General features: G+C 50.8%; 1 protein-coding gene across 5 annotated transcripts in view; it reads right to left on the bottom strand.

Annotated features, from left to right (window-relative positions):
* Positions 1–10,639, bottom strand: part of GRM7 (glutamate metabotropic receptor 7) — a 303,342-nt gene extending 292,703 nt beyond the window's left edge. Inside the window, exon 1 of one of the 5 annotated variants that reach the window (XR_012837077.1) lies at positions 9,904–10,638. Coding sequence is in view for 4 of the 5 variants with exons in the window: in XM_075762512.1 (XP_075618627.1) it covers positions 9,904–10,482 (579 nt within the window). In the remaining variant the exon portion in view is untranslated. Of the gene's footprint in view, positions 1–9,903 lie in introns of all 5 variants that reach the window. The other 4 variants (XM_075762512.1, XM_075762511.1, XM_075762509.1 and 1 more) reach the window with 4 other exon arrangements.
* Positions 10,640–18,516: the final 7,877 nt, after the last annotated feature.

Here is an 18,516-nt window from a genome sequence, read left to right as displayed (position 1 = left end):
GGATCCTGAACCCTCTGTCCTCTCCACCGGAGATATTGAATAGTGACAATTGGGATTTTATTGTTTTCTTCATTTGGAAAATTTTCAGTTCTTTAAACAAGAGCTATTGTGGAAGCAAACTTCTTGTGAGAATTTTGTTTGGCTGGTTTTTTAACACAGGGAGTCTAGACGAAATGCATCACTGGGATGCGACAGAATATAAAACAACCACTAGTACCCATCCAGACCATTGGAAATTCAGGCTAACCTCTCGAGCCTGAATCAGACAGAGATGGAGTTTCACAAGTCCCAGCTGAGTGTATGGTAATCTTGTGGATAAATCTCTCCCACTAAAGCATTCAAGAACTCTGCTTTTTGTACCTAACTTCACTTCCAGCATAGAAGGGAGAGCAAAGTCTTGCTTTAGGAAGATACCTGTTGCATCTCGTGTTGCACTTAAGCCTCATAGCCTGCTGTGAAAGTACAGTCAAAACAAAACCAGGAAAATTTCCAGCAGAGGATAAAAGCTGACTATTAAGAGGGAAAAAATAGTCTTTTCATGGAGGTTGTAGAATATTCTTCAGAGAAGTTTATAAAAGAATTTAGGCAAGCATCTGCTAGGACCAGCCTGGCTATTATGGGTCCCGTCTCAGATCAGTGACTCACACGAGTATGGAGAACCACCGCTGACGGCGGCAGGAGCCACGCCGATAACCCCTGCCCCCCGAAAATGGGAGGGGAGCATCCAAGGAGGCTGGAGCAGGAGGTCGAGGGGACGGTACCAGGACAAAGGGATGCCCGACACCGTCCAGGTGAATCAGCTGGATCCCTGTCCAGCTTGCTGCCTTCCCACCAACACCAGCCAGTGCCGGAGCATCCAAAGAAAATGCTGGAAAATTGTGCTAAGACAAGTGTGTGTTTCCATCCTCTACGATCTTTGGAGTTATAGTCCTATTTACACATAGGCACTCGTCTAAGAAAAGTCAGGATTAGGGCCTTTGTGTAGGATGGTAATAAATGGCTGCTATAAAGATCACATGCAGGGATCTATATTCACTTTTACAGCATCATTTCTATAACTGAAATTTGGGCTAGGAACAAAAGGGATGACTTTTCCAGCTAACCCTAGAAGGCCCCTAAAACCACACTACAATCAACTTCTTCAGGTTTCCAGTGACAAGGGGCGTTCGCGGGCGGCACAGAGCTCGGCTCGCCCTCCAGATCCCGCTAGGGCTGCAGCACGGACCATGGCGATGCTCGCTCACTCCACGGGGCTCGTACCGCTGGACCCCACCGGCTGTGGGCACCCCGAGCAGCGCTGGGCTGTCTGCTACGTCCTGCCATCAGCCACAGAAATGTGCCATCTCCAGCAAAGCAGGCGGAGATACGGGTTTGTATCAACCCAGCTGAGGAGAACCTGGATCAGAGTAATTTTTCACGACAACTACAGCTTAAGGTTTTGGCTTTGTCAGCAGTTGTTATACCCGCAAGTGAAAAGCCAAAAGCAGTTGTAAAACTCTTAGAGCAACATCTAAGGGCACATCTACAGCATGCGGTGGAGCACAGGGACCACACCAACGCCAGGTCCAGATTATCTGCCTTTTGAACTGGAAGCAGTAAAGCAGCTCCAGCAAGGCATTGCCCTTGGGCTAAGGCAAGCGGCCCGTGCCAGCTACCCACCGTGTGACATGCTGACGGGGCCGTGTCCTCCCTGGGACTCCTGTGTCACCGATCTGGGCTGTGCAGACACCAGACACCACCGCAGCTGCTTCCAGCTGCCCCTACCAGGGCAATGCACCGCACAGTGACCACCGTCACCTCCTCCACCTTGACCTTGACTCTCCCTTTGATCCGTCAGAGCAGCCTCTAGGCAGAGACCAGGGCAGCAGGCACGTGGCCAGCAGCCTGCCACAAAGGGGAGAGCCACCACAGACCTGTTGTCTGTCCCCTCTGCCCATGCTGGGGTCCAGAAACCCACCCCAGCTGCTGCTGGGAGAAGATCTGAGGCTCCTGCTGGTGGGAGGACAGGGAGAGTTGGTTCCGCACAGCATCCTCCTTCCAGCACCCTCTCACCCTGCACCAGCCACATGCTGACCTCTCCAGACTCTTCCATCACGGTTTTTGCCCATCGTCCCTTCACTCACTTCCCGGGTACGAGCAGCTGAGCCTGAACACAACCCGTTGACTGTATTGCTCGACGCCTCTGAGGTGGCTCTGTATTACTAAACCACATCTTTTCTCTATTAATCACACACCATTGATTCTTCTGAGTCCTAACATCGTAATAATGCGAGACAGACAGAATCGAAAAGCCAAACAAGCAGGTGACATGACTGTTGGCACACCGACAGCAGCGGCAGTCAACGAAAGCGGAGGCGTGCTCCATCCCCTCCTCGCCCACCACGGCCCGGTGCTCGTGCCTGCTCGCCCCTTCCCAGCCTTACCCCTGAGCAGGACGTTAAAAGACAGGTCACTTGTGTTTACAGACTAAGTATCTAAAAAATATATGCAAGCGTATGTATATTTATATATATATATATAAACACCTACATACACAAACATATTCATAGACATTACGTGGAACCATCATCAGAATGAAATCTTGCAACCTAAGACTGCTCCTATCTGCCCCTCCCACCCCCACAGGTCAGGCTACGCTTTTACCAAAAATAGAGCTATTTGATGTGCCCTACACGTGGAAAGATTTTGTCTGTGCCGCGCCAGGCAGCGCACGGCACGGAGACGGGAAGGTCTCCCAACTCTGCCTTCTCTTCCCGTTTAAATCAGAGGCCAGGTAGTCCGAGCGCTTCACACGATCTCAGCGCAAGGAGAAAGGCGATCACTAATTAGGAGCACTTCACCAGGGTTTTGGCACGCTTGCCAAGTTCATTTAAAAGTGCTTGGAGGTGCCTCCTGCACCTCCTGCATTACCCGTCAGCCGAGGAGTGAGAGGATATACGCTTTGCAACACTCCCATTCGTACAGCATGCTAATGCCTCTCCCCAACATCCCAGATGACACAGCAAAAGCATCGCTTACCACAATATAGACTAAATGAGAGGGAAGCCGGGCGATACTGCTGGGGTTACGGCTGCTCTGGAAATGTAATGCCAGTTGTTAAAGTTTGCCGAGTGGAGGCACCTGCCCCCGGAGAAGGAGCGAGGTGAAGGTCCCGGCAGCCGCCCCGCCGTGGGCGTGCTGGGGGTGCACCATCCTGCGCCTGCCGCCACCGGGTCCACCTGTGCACGGTGCTGGCGAAGGGCTGGGGTACAAAACACAGCGCAGGGAGGCTGAACCCCCACCCCAGTACCCGCTCCGTCACGCTCAGCAGCCCCCGAGCTGCCAAAAAAAACCGTGCTATGGGAACCTCCGCTGTGCTGTCCGCGCAGGGGTGGCACGACGGCCCCGTGACACGGGGACACGGAAACTAAAGAGCTTTCAGACCATTCCTACCTACTAGTTGCTGTCATTGAAGTCTCTTCCCGCTGCAGCACAATTGCACGGAAGGACCGTGCCAGCTGTGCAGGCACGAGAGTTACTCCGGGAAGGTGAGACACGTGGTGACTGAGCACGAGTGACCGCTGGCCTGGGGCAGGGCTGCCGTATTTCAGCGGTCCATATCGGGACCATGCTTTATTCTCAGCTAAATCGGCGATGATTCAGAATACCTCCACTGCCTTCAGCAGAAGGGCTTTATAGGACCTTGTGAATCATCAGTAACGAGGAAGGCTTCAGAAATACTTGTTTTTCTTCAGATTTCTCTCTGCCTGGATACCCACTCCGCCACACTAATGACCTGACTATATTGGATTCCATGCTCTCCAAACAGCCTTAATTACATGCTTCGTATCTTCCAATATTATGATAAAATTCATCATAGTCCTATGTCTGGGACAGTCAGCACTGTCACTCATTGAGATTAATTTGAATATCACTATAAATAGAAATAACAACATCTGATATTAGGATGCAGAGTATTGCGTTGCATGGTTTTAACGCCTCCGAGCAAAGCTCATTTAATAGAATAAAATACATAATATAGTACATGTAGTTTTACAGTATTAGTGTGATGAGATTCAAAATCAGATCAATATTTCTTTCATAAAAAATAATGCCTTGAAATGATCCCTCCATTTGTCATTCCAAAGAGGTCACCTTATTTCATTTCAAAGAGTAAATTGGGAATTGCACAAATGTACTTGCTGAATATACACTTTCACCGTCCAAGCTGGCACGTTCCAGCATCCCCCTGTGCTGCCCCCACGCCAGCCCCAATTATCTGCTAAGCCTTTGCTCACCTAAGCAGCATCATCCCTCTCCTGGCAGAGCCAGTCTTCTTCCACTTGACTCTTTGCAGTCCCTTCTACCTAACGTCTACAGAGAGACGCTGGAAAATAGATTAAGAGCTGAGATTATTGCTAATATTGAATTTTGCCTTGTCAAGAAAATAAATTTTACCTCCAAAACATTGTGTTCCAGAAAAATACATTCAAAGGACCGCCAGCCTCGCATTAGCAAGTCCACGTGGAAACATGTGAATTCTTGAAGCGAGGATTTTCCTTTACTTTTGATTCATACGGAGGAAATAAGATTCCAGATCTGTTAACTACAGCCCACTATTTCAACAACAATACAGCGGAACAGCATGGCTCAGCTTGTTGACATCTATTAGGTGCATCAGTAACAACAAGGACAAATATTTAGAGGCTCACGAAAATGAAAGCTTGCTGAGAAACACAAAAGCCGTTTTTTTAAAAGAGGCAAAGAATTGAAGTTTACTGTTTCCTATTTTTAGCTTTTTGTTAAATTCTCTATCTAACTGAAAAATGTATAGTTTTCCTGAAATATCTTTTAAAAAATGAATTATTACTCCACTTCCTAAACACAGTATTGTCTTATTAAAAGTTAGAAGCATCCAACTCAGAGCCACACTTTTAAGCTGTATTCTTTTCCGAATAATCACATTTTGACTGGCTTCATTGTGTCTAGCGCAGAAGGCAGGACTGCAACTTTCATCTTTCTCATTTAGTAGGAAGGCGCCTGCAGAAGGAAAATACAGCCAAAAGGCCCCAAGGGACAGAAGGGAAGTTTCAATTTACACTCCCAATCTCATCATACTCCTTTATCCCATGCTGGTTCCTAAAATGTTCCCTGAAGGGGGTTGGCAACACACCCCTGTGGGCCACAGGAACCATCACTGATAAAAGCAAAAAGGTATTGAGACAAGAAAACGATTGTTGATTGACTATTTAAAATTACATCCACTGAGGACAGAAACCTGAAGCAGTCATTAGTTCATTATTAAAGCTTGTAATGAGAAGTCTGTAGATCTAAGGGAGTCCAAAAATTAGTTTTCCAGTATAAAAAAAGAAATCAGTGTGCTGATATTCCCCATATTGCACAGTTCTACTCCCAGAAAATATGAAAGAGATGAAACATTTGGCAATTTTTTTCAGCACAGTTATTGAATTTCATGGAGTTAAATTTGTAAGGAAAGCTATGACACTGTGAAGTAACAATATTTTTTACAATGCAAAACTAGCAGCCTAAAAACATATTGCCTTGAACTCCCTGATGCATTTGGAAACAGCTTTTCAAATTGTCTCTGTTTTATTTTTAGAACAGATATTTAATTTACAATCGGCATACTATTTATTGGCGTGCTCTAATAGAATTGTGCTTTGAAAAAGTCACTGGATTTGACACACTTGAATATTCACGCATTTCGGTCTCCACGGTCCACCACACACGATATTGTCCCTCCTGTTGCACGGACCCGATGCCCCGCAGCAGAGGCAGGGGCTGGGCAGCACACCCTGCGCCGCGCACCCCGCACCCAGACTTCGGGGCTCAACAATCCCTCCCCGTCCGGGACAGGGATGGGGCAGGACCCCTGGAGAACAGCAGGTCTTGTCTACGGAGGGATGTAGTCAGAAGGGGCTCTCTCACATTAACTCCTTCCAGGGCGCTCGCATCCCTGCTTCTGAAGAGGATGAAGTTAAATAGTAGATGCAAAAATAAGGCAGCCGGCCCCCGAGCCACCCGTCAGCTCGACCCCTCCCAGGGAACCATTGCCAGCTGGAGAGAGCTCCTCTGCGTTGTCTTCAAAAGTGAGTCGAACATCCAACTGCGCTTCAGTACGTCTCAGGCGTGGGGTCTAACTTGCTGCCGAAGACGGGACCTCGGTGCATCCAGAGCTGGGGGGGGCTCTGGAACGTTTTAACTGGAGCAACTCCCAGAAGGTCCCACATGAAGCTCGTGGCAATGACAGACATCGAACTCGGGTGCACAGTCCTCCCCCTTCCTCTAAACCCTGCAGGCAGGTGCATCTCTCACCGGTTGCAGTTTTGGCAGAGCAATCCTCAGGTACTTGGCCTTAGCAGACACGCCGCCCTCATCGGCAATTCCTGTGCCCATCTCCAAGGCACCGCCACAGCCTGTGTGACTCAGAGAGCGACGACCCGCTCTGCTACGCCCGAGTCTCAGCAGCCCCGACAGCTTCGCTCCGTCAGCGTGAGCGCATCACTCAAAGGCAGCGTTGGGGTTACGGCTTCCCTCCGCTCCGGCAGCAGCTCTGCGCAGCTGGGACTCAGTGCCATCCCCTCGGCTCCAGGGAAAATGCTCCCGCCCCAACTATTCCCATCACCGCTTATCGCAGGTGCAGTTCAGGGATTAGTGGGGAGAGAGATAGAGGCAGGGGGAGGGACTTTTCCTTTCATCACACAGGAAAAAGCCCAAGTCTAATGTAGAACCTTCACATAATTTTTTTTACAAAAGGAAAGCTTCTACAAAACTTCAAACAGTAATTACACGGATGAATTCAAACCAGAGGACGTCAGGACTGCTTTCCCCTGCTGATCCACCTGTTGGCATTAGCTGAAGATGCTCCCAAACCTCTGTGCTGGATTGGGAACAGAGAGGTGAGCTGCAGGGAGAGATACCGTAACTTCCCACGCAGAGCAGGAGATGAACAGCCTAAATCTTACCCAGCCTGGGGAGAAAGCCCCTTAAGCATCAGCAGCTGGCTGAGGAAACCCCACCGCGCGCTGTATGGGTTATACATATATATATTTTTTTTTCTCCCTACATTAAGGTAGAGTACAAATACTTCTCTTCCAAGATACTGTCAGAGAAATGTAAACACTAGTGAGTAAGATTTCTTTGCAGAGGCCTCCACAGATGGAAAGAGTTTTCGTCTACGAGATGCTAGGGAAAAGCCAGTTTGGGCATGAAAATAAGTGTTCAAGAGCCATTGACGCACCCTTCACCACTGCCACGGCCAGTAAAACCTACAGTGACCCACGAGAAGCAAGCTGGCTGCAACAGCTCGTGCGTTTGAGAAAGTATTTAGGCTAACAAGTTTTTTTGCAGTTGGCTAGTTGGTTGGTTTTTTTCTTTCCAATAACTCATACCTTCTCACCCACCCCCACGCAACAGCACTTAAGTTGTTTAATAGGTCCAGTTCTGCTCCTCTCTTAAAATAGCTCTTTCTTTCTTATTTCTCTCTGGTTGGTACATGTTCTGAACCGTGTTTTGAAGGAGGAAAAGACAATAGGGAACAGTTTTATTGCATGAAAAAATCTGATTAAAGAAGGCAGAACGGAGCTGTAGAATACATATTCAGTAAAATCTCTCTCAGTATGTACCAGCTCCTGCTTTCTGGATGATTTGGTTAAAAAGCAATTTTGAACAGATGCTTAGTCACAATACATTAAAATGTTTAGAGTTACATAAATATCTCTACATGCAGAAAGTGCCCAAATGTCTTACTTTCTGCAAACTCCATTATGTAACATCTCACCAAAGCTTTTGCAGGTATTGTGGCACAATACGAAAGGCTCCGGTGCCCAGGATTTCCTTCTGAACGAGAATTCAGTAGAGAGTGCCCAGGATTTGCTCTTGAATGAGATTCAGTATGAAACAGCTGCCTAATTTCAATCTACTGGCTGGTGGAAGTCTACGGCAGATCAGCGTCTGCTGAACCAGTACTTCAGCAGAACTTCAGCACCGCTCGCATCCCTCCAAGCTTCTCGGCTCCAGCTCAAGCAGAACATGAGATCATCTGTTTTGCAGCCCAGGAAGGGTTGTTCGTAATGCAAGAAGTCTCGAACAGAAATAAGCCCGGTGTATCTAGCGATGCCAAGCTCGCTCGCACACGCAAGCAGGGCTGCTTTCTCGGAGGTAGCATTTCAACACGCAGACCCGCATGTGAAAGCCGCACAAATTGTTCGAGATTCGGTACACTGCTGAATCCAGAAGCAGTGCAAGGCGCATTTTAATTTGCCAAGACGGGGAGGCGAGCAAGAAAAATAAAACCAGATCCTTCATGTTCTTTCAGGGAAATGGACAGGACCGAGTGTGGCCGGGCAGCGCAAAGGGCAGCGATGGGAGCAGGCGCATCGCTCTGTCTTGCATGTGACGGCCGTACCTGGCGCCGACAGCCAGATGGGAATAAGGAGGAACGACGACTGCTGACAGCAGAGAGTGGATTTGCCGTGAAAACCTCACAAGTTTCCAGCTGGGAAAAGCGGGGGATCTCTCCGCCCGCTGTACAAAAATAAAAATAAACCCCACCACCACCTTCCGCATGCGAAGGCGTAGGATAGGAAGCGAGAAACTCCGCTGCTCACGATGCATCTGGTGGCGGTTCTGTCACTGCACCCGCGATCGCTGCCGAGGAGCACCCGGTGCTGGCTGCCGGGTCCCCGCGGCTTCACCCAGCGCCCCGGGGGGACACCCCCCCCCCCGGCCGTCCCCGCCGGCGGCCCCCGCCCCCCCTCCCCCCCCCCCCCCCCCGCTGCCGGGGCAGCCAGACCCCGGCTCAGCCCCGGACAGATGCCCTCTCTCGGACTTGGGGCGCCGGAGAAGGGCGGGAGGATGCAGCCGGGGGGGCAGGACAGGTCTCCGCGCCCCGACAGTCAGCGAGGCTCAGCCCCGGCGCCCAGAGGGGCACGATCGCAGCGCACCCCGGGGGGGGGGAGCGGGGGGGCGCGGAACGGGCAGGCGCTGCAGCGCTGCTCCCCCGCACACGCACACACACACACGCACACACACACACACGCACACACACCCCCCACCCCCCACCCCCCCCCCCGTTCTTTAATCCGCCGGCTCTGCTCATCCCTCGGCGCTTGCGAGAGCCGCCTGAGCTGAGCCTCGGCCGGCGGAGCGGAGCGGCGCTTCCGGGCTGCAGCCGGAGCCCGGCCACTCGCCCCCAGCCCCCGGGACGGCCGCGCTCCCCTTCCCCTCCGCCGCCTCCGTCCAACCGGGGGTCTGGGCTGGCTCCGTACCCGCCGGGAGGGCAGAGGGAGCCCGGCCCGAGCCGGCCCCGGGAAGCGGTGGGGTGCCTGGGGTTGCCCAGCGCAGCCCGGTCGCCGCCAAGCGCTGCCGGGGAAAGCCCCCCCGGTCTCCCCCGACCCCCGGGACGGGGGCGGCTGCGGCGCTGCCAGCGCCCAGCACCCGGTGCTCAGCACAGCGCGGAGATTTCATGCGCGAAGCCCGTCCCGGCCGTGCCCCCGCTGCCTTGCGCCCGCATCTCTGCCGAGCCATATTTCTGTCTAACGCAAACCCATCTCAATCATCGCCTTTTCTTTCCTTTTTTTTTTTTTCTTTCCCCCTTTCCCCCTCCTTTCCCTTCACAGATTGCTTCTTGCAAATGGGGCGATAAATCCAGAAAGTGCCATGCACCGTGGAGGAGGGAGACGGAGGAGGATGCTCAAACAGAGAGGGTGGCTGGGAGGGAAACAAGATGCTCCGGAGGGGAGGCAAATGAAGCACCTGAAGGGGCACGAACGGAGTTCGAAGCGGCGGGCAGCCGCGGGCGCCTCCACCGCCCGTCCCCGGCGGGCAGAGCCCCCCGGCACGGCACGGCCCGGCCGGGAAGGAGCTCCGCGACCCGCCCGGCCCGGCCCCGCGCAGCCCTACCTGGAAGAGCCGGAGGATGTTGGCCACCATAATGGACACTGAACTTCCCGACGCCCCGATCACTCCAACTACTTTTTCCGGCTTGACGAACACGGGCGGCTCCCCGTTGGTGCACCTCACGTCGGAGGTGTCCTTCTGGATGAGAGCCTGGACGAAGGTGAGGGACTGCTCCAGCGCGTAGGTGTCTCGGGAGCAGGTGTCCAGGATGCGTGCGCCCAGCGTGACATTGGGCAGCAGGTCCGGGTCGCTGTTGATCTGGTCCAGGGCGTAGAGCATCGCCTCCAGCCTGTGGATGCCGTTCTCCTTCTTGATGTCCCCGCAGGGCACGCCCGGGGGGCCCTTGGCGTGGACGGGGAAGAGGCCGCCCAGGGTGATGTCCCCCTCCAGCCGGATGGAGTGGGGCGCGTACATCTCCTGCCCCTGGGCCGCCTCCGAGAGCAGGAACTCCAGCAGGCAGCAGGGCAACTTCATCAGAGTCAGGAGCCGCAGGAGCCTGCCCAGGCGGACCATGGTGCTGCCGCTGCCGCCGCCGCCCGGGCGATGCCCCGCGCTCCCGCCCGCGCTCCCCTGCGCCTTCATGCAGCCCGGAGGGGCCGGGGCGGCGGGGCGGGATGGGCGGCGGGGGGGTGTCGGCCGCTGTCGGCCGCTCCCGCCCGCCCTGGCCGCGGCTGCCTCCGCCGCGCTCCGCGGCAGCACGGCACTGGGGAGCCGCGCCGCGCCGCTACCGCTTTAAATGGTGGCCGGTCCTCTCCGCCTCCCGCCCCCTCTACCGCCCCGCCCGCCGCCGCTGCGCAGGATGCGGCCGCGCCGCCCGAGCCGGGAATGGGAATGGGGATGGGGATGGGGATGGAGCCGGGCGGCGGCGCCGGCCTCTCCACCGGCCCGGCCCCGGGGTATGGGGGGGCTACAGGTGGCGCCGGGGCCGGCCAGACCCCGACGGCGCCGGGGAAGGGGAGAGCCGGGGCAGCCCAGCCCCTCCGGAGCGCAGCGGCCGGGTGTCGCCGCCGGGAGCCGGAGCCTGGCGAGGGGGTGCGGGGCTGCCCGCGGCTCGGAAGCACCCGCGAAAGGCGCCTCCGGTGGGGGGACGGCGGCTCAGCCCCACTGGAGCATCCTCCTCCTCCTCCTCCTCCTCCTCCTCCTCCCGGCGGGGAAGCGGAGCGCGGCCGGCGCCTCGGGCAGCGCGCGCCCCCAGCTAGCGGGGCCCGGCAGTGCGGGCAGCGGGACGGGCAGCGGGGCGGGCAGCGGGACGGGCAGCGGGACGGGCAGCGGGGCGGGCAGCGGGGCGGGCGGGGGATCGCAGCGGGCACCGGCGGGCGCTTACAGCCAGCGCCCCAAAGCCTGCCGCCGAGGTGCGGGAGCATTCTAGCAAGCCTATGGCATCAAAACCAGTAACCCGGATTTGGGCATAGGAAAGAGATCCTCCTCCCAGCTAAGGTGGATAGCGATGGAGCCAGTGAGGAGGAGGAGGAGTTTGGATGTAACCCCATACTCCCAAAACCAAAGTAACGCAGCTGTTCTGGTTCTATTTTAAGCTCTCCAGACCCATATTTGTTCGGCACACCGAGATCTCGAGGATGCCGGAGCATCCTGGTTTTGTTCCCTTCATCCCAAAGCTGTAATATCCAAAGAGACACCACCTGTTGCCATTCCCTAGTGACCAGCAAATCCCTGCCCTGTCACATTCCCAATTCAAGAGTAACGCAAAACACATCTGTGACGACTTGTTCCCGCCAGACCGAGCATATTTTTTTGGAGACCTTTAATTCCTTCTTCATGAACACCAGATCGAGTCTAGCTGCTGTTCATCCTCTGGCCCCTAACACACACTGGACCAGCAGCACGAGTCCTAGTCCAGCTACAGCTCTGAAGGGTTTCTAATAGCTACAAGTGATTGCTTAATTTCCAATACATTATATTTTAGTGAAGTCAGAGTAACACAACTTTATTGTTGTAACAGAAAAAACATCAGTGAAAACTGATTTTTTTTTATCTGTTTGACCTAGCCACATCTTTGTCACAACACTGAAATGTTGCAGCGCAACTAGTCTGACAAGTGAGTGGCTTTGCTGGTAGGTCTTGACTGAGATGGAGCTGGCTAGGGGTTAGCAACACATCTTCCGATCATTATTTAGGCATTTTAACACCTTAAAATCTCTGTATTTTTTAAATTGTGTCCTTACCATACTTTTCAGCTTTGCTTTTTCTTTCCCTTGAACAGTCATTCTCTGTGTCCACTTGTGTTTGGCAGAAGTTACTACAACCAAGGTTTTCAAACTGTGAAGGCATATGAATGTTCCTTGGTGAAAGGGGACGTTTGGAGAGCAGCAGCAGAACTGGACAGACGTGGCAGCTCTGAGGATTTTACAGTAGGGCCAGGACATAACGAGCATAAACAACAATAAAAGCAGCTGGAGCTGTCCACTAGAAATTACAATTTTTGGGCTTGGGACCAAAATTTGGTTTTTCCATGGACTGAATACATCATAAGAGATTATTTCATTGTAATTTGGGTATCGTGAGCCAGCTTGTGCCATCACCCAGGCCTTGTCATTTGTCATTTTTGTTCATCACTGGATGAAAGCACAGCCGTACTTTCCTGACAAACCCGCACTGGTCCACCACCATCGTCCTGAGAGTGGAAAGTCCACGTGCAGGACGGGGCACACGCACGCTGGGAGGGGGTCACAGATGCTGGTGACTTGGCTGCTGCCTCCCCACAGCCCCGGGGTCCGACACCCACTCCTCTTCCAACCTCTGCCAGGCGCGCTGCAGGTGAACCCGTGCCCGTTTACCATCCCTCGGTGCACGCACACTTCTTAAGTCTCTACCTCAGTTCATCCCCTGCGCAGTGTGAGCGAGCTCCTCCTCAGCTATTCCTTGGTAACATCAGCTCCATCCCCCTTCTACAACTGAACGTGCGCAGTTAAAGTGTAAGCTCTTCAGCGTTTATTTACCTCTTGCCCACTTCAAGCTCCTCTTTGAGAATCTTAGCTGTATTTATTACTATTATTAAAAAATCTGACTCTAGTGGTTGTAGAGAAGAGTTTGCAAGCATGGCTCAGGTCTGCCTTAAGTGCTCAAGATTCAGACAGGATGCAAATATAAGTCACCTGTTCTAATAAGTCTCATTGTTTTGCAGGAAGGTACCTCGTGATTTTGAAAGCTTCCTCTCTTTTTTAATTTTTCCTTTGAGCAAATCTGCAGTTACATTCAACATGTTTTTCCTCTCAGAATTACAGAAACTCCATCTGCTGTCTACTTCATCCTCCTTTTCCTCTCACCCTGGCTTACCTAAAAAATTAGTCTGTATATTCCACACCAGATTCCCCGGGGAACACAGAAAATGACCCAGCTGATCAAGGTGGACCCAGGGTCCATCCTAGCCCAATATCTTGTCTTGGAATAGCAGCAGATGTGTCGGAAGAAAAGGCAGGAGCTCTGCAGTATGCAGATGGCTTTAATCTGTTCCTACCATAAGTCTCGTCCTGGTCTCTCGCATATAGAAATTGGTTTAAGCCCTGAAGCATGAAAAATTATTCTAATTACATTACAAAAATTGATATAGTTAATCATTACTCTGGATATTCTTGATATCCATAAAAGTGCCCAGTCCCTCTTCCACTCTTTCTACGTACTTGGCTTCAGTGGCCTCCCGTGGTAATGAGTACCACATTTAATTGGACATTGCCTGAAAAAAATCTTCTGTTTATCAGTTTTCAATTTCCTGCTTTTTAAGTTTAACTCTTAAAATAGCCAGTAATCTCCCTTTCATCGTACCTGATCTCCATCCACTATGTGCAGTCAGCTACCTACATTCAATCTGGCCCTCTTAGACAAGAAACTAAATATAATAGCCTGTGCATCTGTCACTGCCATATTTTACTTTGAAGAAGCATTTCATTTCGGTTTGGATTACTGAATACCTGGAGGTGAGACAACGCTGACTAAATACCACCACGAGCGTATCACACCTGCGCTGCGTAACAGCCCGTATCCCACTGAAGCTAAAAAAATCCTCTCCTCCCTTCCAGCCCACCAGAACAGCTACACTAAGTGGATTCAACAAGCAGTTCCTAAGCAAAAATTAGATTATGTCCACTCAAAACCAAAATCACCCACTCTTAAAGCCATCGGTGAGAATGAGTTACGACTTACTAAATCGTGTTAAAGTTGTAGCCCTAATCTGAAATGATTCTCAGAAAGCAACATTATTACAGTAAACCAGCATTTTATGCATTTAATGGGAACATTGACAGAAGCATATGGAAGTGGTGGGAAAGTCAGTTCTGTATTTCACTTCACAATTAGTCCTTCTTGTCCCAAATAAAATTCCCAGCCCAAGTCACTCGCTAAGTCCCAGAGATGGCCAACGCTTTCTTTAGATGTCCCGGCTCAGCGGCGGGAGCACCGCGCTCACACCAGCACAGGCTCCAGACCTCCTCTGATAAGAATCTTCTATTTTTCTCTCCCAAAGAACAACACGCAGGGGAGGTCGGCGTTGGGTTTTGACGCACGTGAGCACTATTACCGCTCCAGGTAGGACCGGGCACCCAGAAGCCCACCCATGCCCCTGCTGCCCATGGGCACACGTCCCCTGTCTCCACGCCTCCCACACTCCGTCTCTCCCGGAGAAGGTTTGCTTCACAAAAAACTCCAAACACAAAAACATCCAACATCTCAAAAAAAAAGAAAAGAAAAGAAAAAACAAACCCCAAACCCCAGCCTGATCTTTTTAGCAAGAGAATTTGTTTAGAAGTAAACAGTAGTTAAACACATCCAAAAGCGTATTCAAAAGCATTTCTTAACTTGTCTGTCGAATAAGATCGTGGATTCAGCCAAATTGCTACTGGATAAGCAAAGACTTTGCCAGAAAGAATTGAGCATCATAGCTGGCATCCTTCAGGGGAGCTACGCCGTTTCCATCACAGGAGGATCTTACCTGCATCTACTTTCAAAGATGTTGTGTAATTAAACATTGCTTTTATGTAGGCAACTGGCAGGGTGAACACAAAATCGTGTTACAACAGAGCAGCGGAAGCAAAACAAAGAGCAATGGACTAGCAGAAAGGAGAAATAAAACAATATTTCAAATTTTGGTAATGTAGCATGTTGGTGCCGTGCACAGTTGGAGGTCATTTTGAACAACTGTAATGGACATGGTACAAGCAATTAATTCGTTGGGTGAAGTCAGTGTTGGGATAGCAGCCAGAGCTCCTGTTTATCTGGCGTTCAGAAAATAATGAATTTTTGGAGCAGAGGCCAGCGAAAAACTCTGATCCTTAACTCGGTGCTTTGCTGTTGCTGTTTACAAAGAGAAGGTGTCAGTGTGGCTCTGGTTTCCAGGGAGGACAGGGGACAGCAAATTCTCTTCAAGGATATACTAGCTTGGAAATCATACTAGATCTTACTTTAGATAAGATAAAAAATATTTCTATATTTATATTTTATTATAAATTAATATATTATGCCTTCTTAAAATATATTCTAATGGCTAAATAAATTATAATTTATAATATATATTGTTAGTAAACATGCAATATGTGTTATGGATTGTTTCCAAGTCTATTAAAAAAAAGCAATTAATACTTTGTGCTCCAACAAAGTATCTGAGCCTAATTGTTGCAACACGCCAGTGTGATGCCTTATGAAACCAAAGCAGTGCTGCTCTGGAGAGAAACATTTATCCTTTTTTGATGCTTGAAAAGATCCCCAGATCTGCACCTACACAGTTATTTTCCATTTTCAGTCACCTCCTGGGTCCTGCCTCCCGTGCACAGACTGCTCCTGCTTAAAAAAGAAAAAGGCTCTGGGAGGACGAGAAAACCCTTGGCCGTGAGTTGAAGCCAAGCTGTTAGATGTGGGGACCGGTCCAAGTCCTTGACAGAGAGGTTTCCTTCCTCGCCGCGTCGGAGGCAGGTCACCGCGGCGCCGGCAGATGCCACCACCGGTTGGGACCCCACGGCTGACGTGGTGCACGGGTCCCCGCGGTGCAGCGTCACGGGGAGACCTCCCCGGCACCCGGCGCGGGGTGGCAGATGCTCCATGACCCACCAGAGCAGGCACAGGCTGTGACGGTGCCACGTCCCGGGGGTCCCTTCCCAACTGCTAAGTTCTCCCGTGGGGTGGGACGTGCCTTGGTGCGGGGACAGAGGCGCGCTCGCCACGCCTGCGAGGGAGCTCGGAGCGCTGACTACCAAGGTACGAACCTTTCAGAAGTCATCCACGTTACGAGAGAGGCTCGTTGCTAAAAGAGCAGCTGTAACAGAAGGTGCCAGTGTGCAGTAACAGCGACTGCTCTTATTTTTATCGTAGCTTACACTATGATATATCAGATCCTGCGTATTAGGAGCTCAACATAATTGGAAAGATAATTTTCCATAATACTACTAAAAAATAATCACACTGTAAGTTTTTACAAGTGCAGAGATGGTGAATTTTTGTAATTTTTATCAATATAGGTTATTTATGTAAAATACCACCAGACTAATGTATAGAACCTGCAGGATAACCAGGGGAAAATATTGTCCATGGGTCTTGGGATCTTTATTTGAATTTGTCTGGGTTTTCAAACCGCATTTGTCTCCATCAAGAAGCCAGCTTCAGGAATGACCCAAACTGAAATCAAATGTTTTCTAAATACCAGCATGCACTCAGTTTTAAAGCCAAACTTGCTATATTTTGGAAAACAAAACATCACAAAACAATCCCACCCATGTAGCACATGTTTAGAGAAAGGAGTTCCCAGCGTAGGGGTCGGGTACCACCTTCCCCACTGCCGGGGAGAGCTGAAGATGGCGGGGAAGGAAAGCCCTTGCTCCTCCCAAGAATGACTTTTGGGTCAGTTCTGAGCAATTTCCACTTTCTAAACAGGAACTCCTGTTCGTTTAGTCACCTCTGCTGCCGCCTGCGGTGCAGGAGGAGACTTGAGGCATTTTTCCCACCAGACCATGTAAAACAAACATCCCCCTCGAAGTCCCATCAATACCTGTCCCCTGGCTCTGAAAGCCATCCGAGCATTTGAGAGGAATGGATCAATCAATTACGCGGGAGACACTTTAAAACTGTTCCTTTGAGATCACAAATATTTCAAATAGGCAGCTCTATTAGATGGGCACTTCAGCCAAATCATTAAAATCACTGCAATCCACAGAGAACAATAACTTTTTCTTTTCAAACACTTACTATTCTCTTGGTTTCTTATTTACTAAGAATATTTTGATTCACTTAATGCTTGGAACATCTTCTTCAATGCTGAATTAAAAACGACGTAATTGCACGTTCATGATAATTAAATAAGATGGCTTTCTCGAAATAATAATAGTTTTGTAATGCCAGACAATAAACTGATCCAGCCAGCGCAGGCAGGTCCCCTCCTCCCCGGCTGTCTGCAGTGCCTGGAGTTTTCTAGGGGACAAAGTGCCATTAAAGCTACGGGCTGGGCTGATGGAATCGCTCAGGATGCTCTTGAGAGGCTTCTTCCTCCCAGTCAGGAGCCCCCTTTCCTGTTCTTTACAGCTTTGCCAAATTTTAAGAAAAAATACTTTAAAAATATTTGACTGATTTTTTTTCCCCCCCCCTACAGAATTCAGACAGAAAATGGTTCATCTATTTCTGAAAAACACCTTTAACTGGTAACATTTGTACTTGCCCCCTGGTTAGGGCACGGCATTTGGCCCCCTTCAGAGGACACCGACACATAACACCTCTGTGCCCCGTGAACGTGCTCCTAGCGCCGAGCAAAGCCGGGCATACAGCGCCCGTCAGGAACAAACCCGGCATCTCCGTCCCCCAGACATCCCAACAGAGCTGGGAGCATGCTGCCAGTGGTGGGACCGTGCCCTCGCTGCCTCCGGCGGGCTGAGGACGGGCTGCTGGGATGCTCCAGGGCAGCCAAGACAAGGAGGAGAGGAGAGGGAATTTTTCTCGCACTGAAGTTGCAGGTATCCTCCTCCTTTCAGCCTTCTGTTTGAGTATTTCCCTGAAAAAGCCACAACGCCTACTTAAAAAGCAACGTTAAGTACGCAGAGCCCACCAGTGACAATGCCAGAACCATGATTGCTTCCTCAGCCCCTTCTGCACGTGTTATGACGTAGCCTTTAATTAAACAATCAACCATTACTTTATTTGCTGCCGAGCCCCTACCTCATTCAGCTCACAGAATAGGCAGCGCTCACTTAATCAACAGTTATTCAGTACGTTGCTTTATCCTCAGCCTTCAGCGTGTGTCCCCAAGACTCCTACCGCAGAGCACTCGCCGCATACTGAGTCAGAATTAATAACTTTTTCCTGGGTTTTTCTATCTTGATCATCACCATAGCGTCTGAGTGTTTCAAAACCAGTAATTTATTTTCAGGAGATAAGTGGTATTATTACCTCTGTTTACAGAAGGGCTACTGGTCAACAGGCTCAGAGCGATTAAGATAAAAATACCATTGATTTTAAGGTGCTGAGTTTGAGGGGATTTTTTTTTTGTTTGGGTTTTTTTAAGCCTTGCTTTCTATAATCATTTTTAAGAGCTGGAGGCTCTCTGCCCGTGCCGAGCGGTGCTCCCACACGTGCCACACTGCAGCCCGGGCGCTGCCGGGATAAAGCTGAAGGCGTTGGGATGGGCAG

Source organism: Balearica regulorum, chromosome 10 (assembly GCF_011004875.1).
Source record: "Balearica regulorum gibbericeps isolate bBalReg1 chromosome 10, bBalReg1.pri, whole genome shotgun sequence".
NCBI classification, from domain to species: Eukaryota; Metazoa; Chordata; class Aves; order Gruiformes; family Gruidae; genus Balearica; species Balearica regulorum.
Note: the sequence above shows the minus strand (reverse complement) of the source record. Positions and strands in the feature narration are given on the sequence as shown.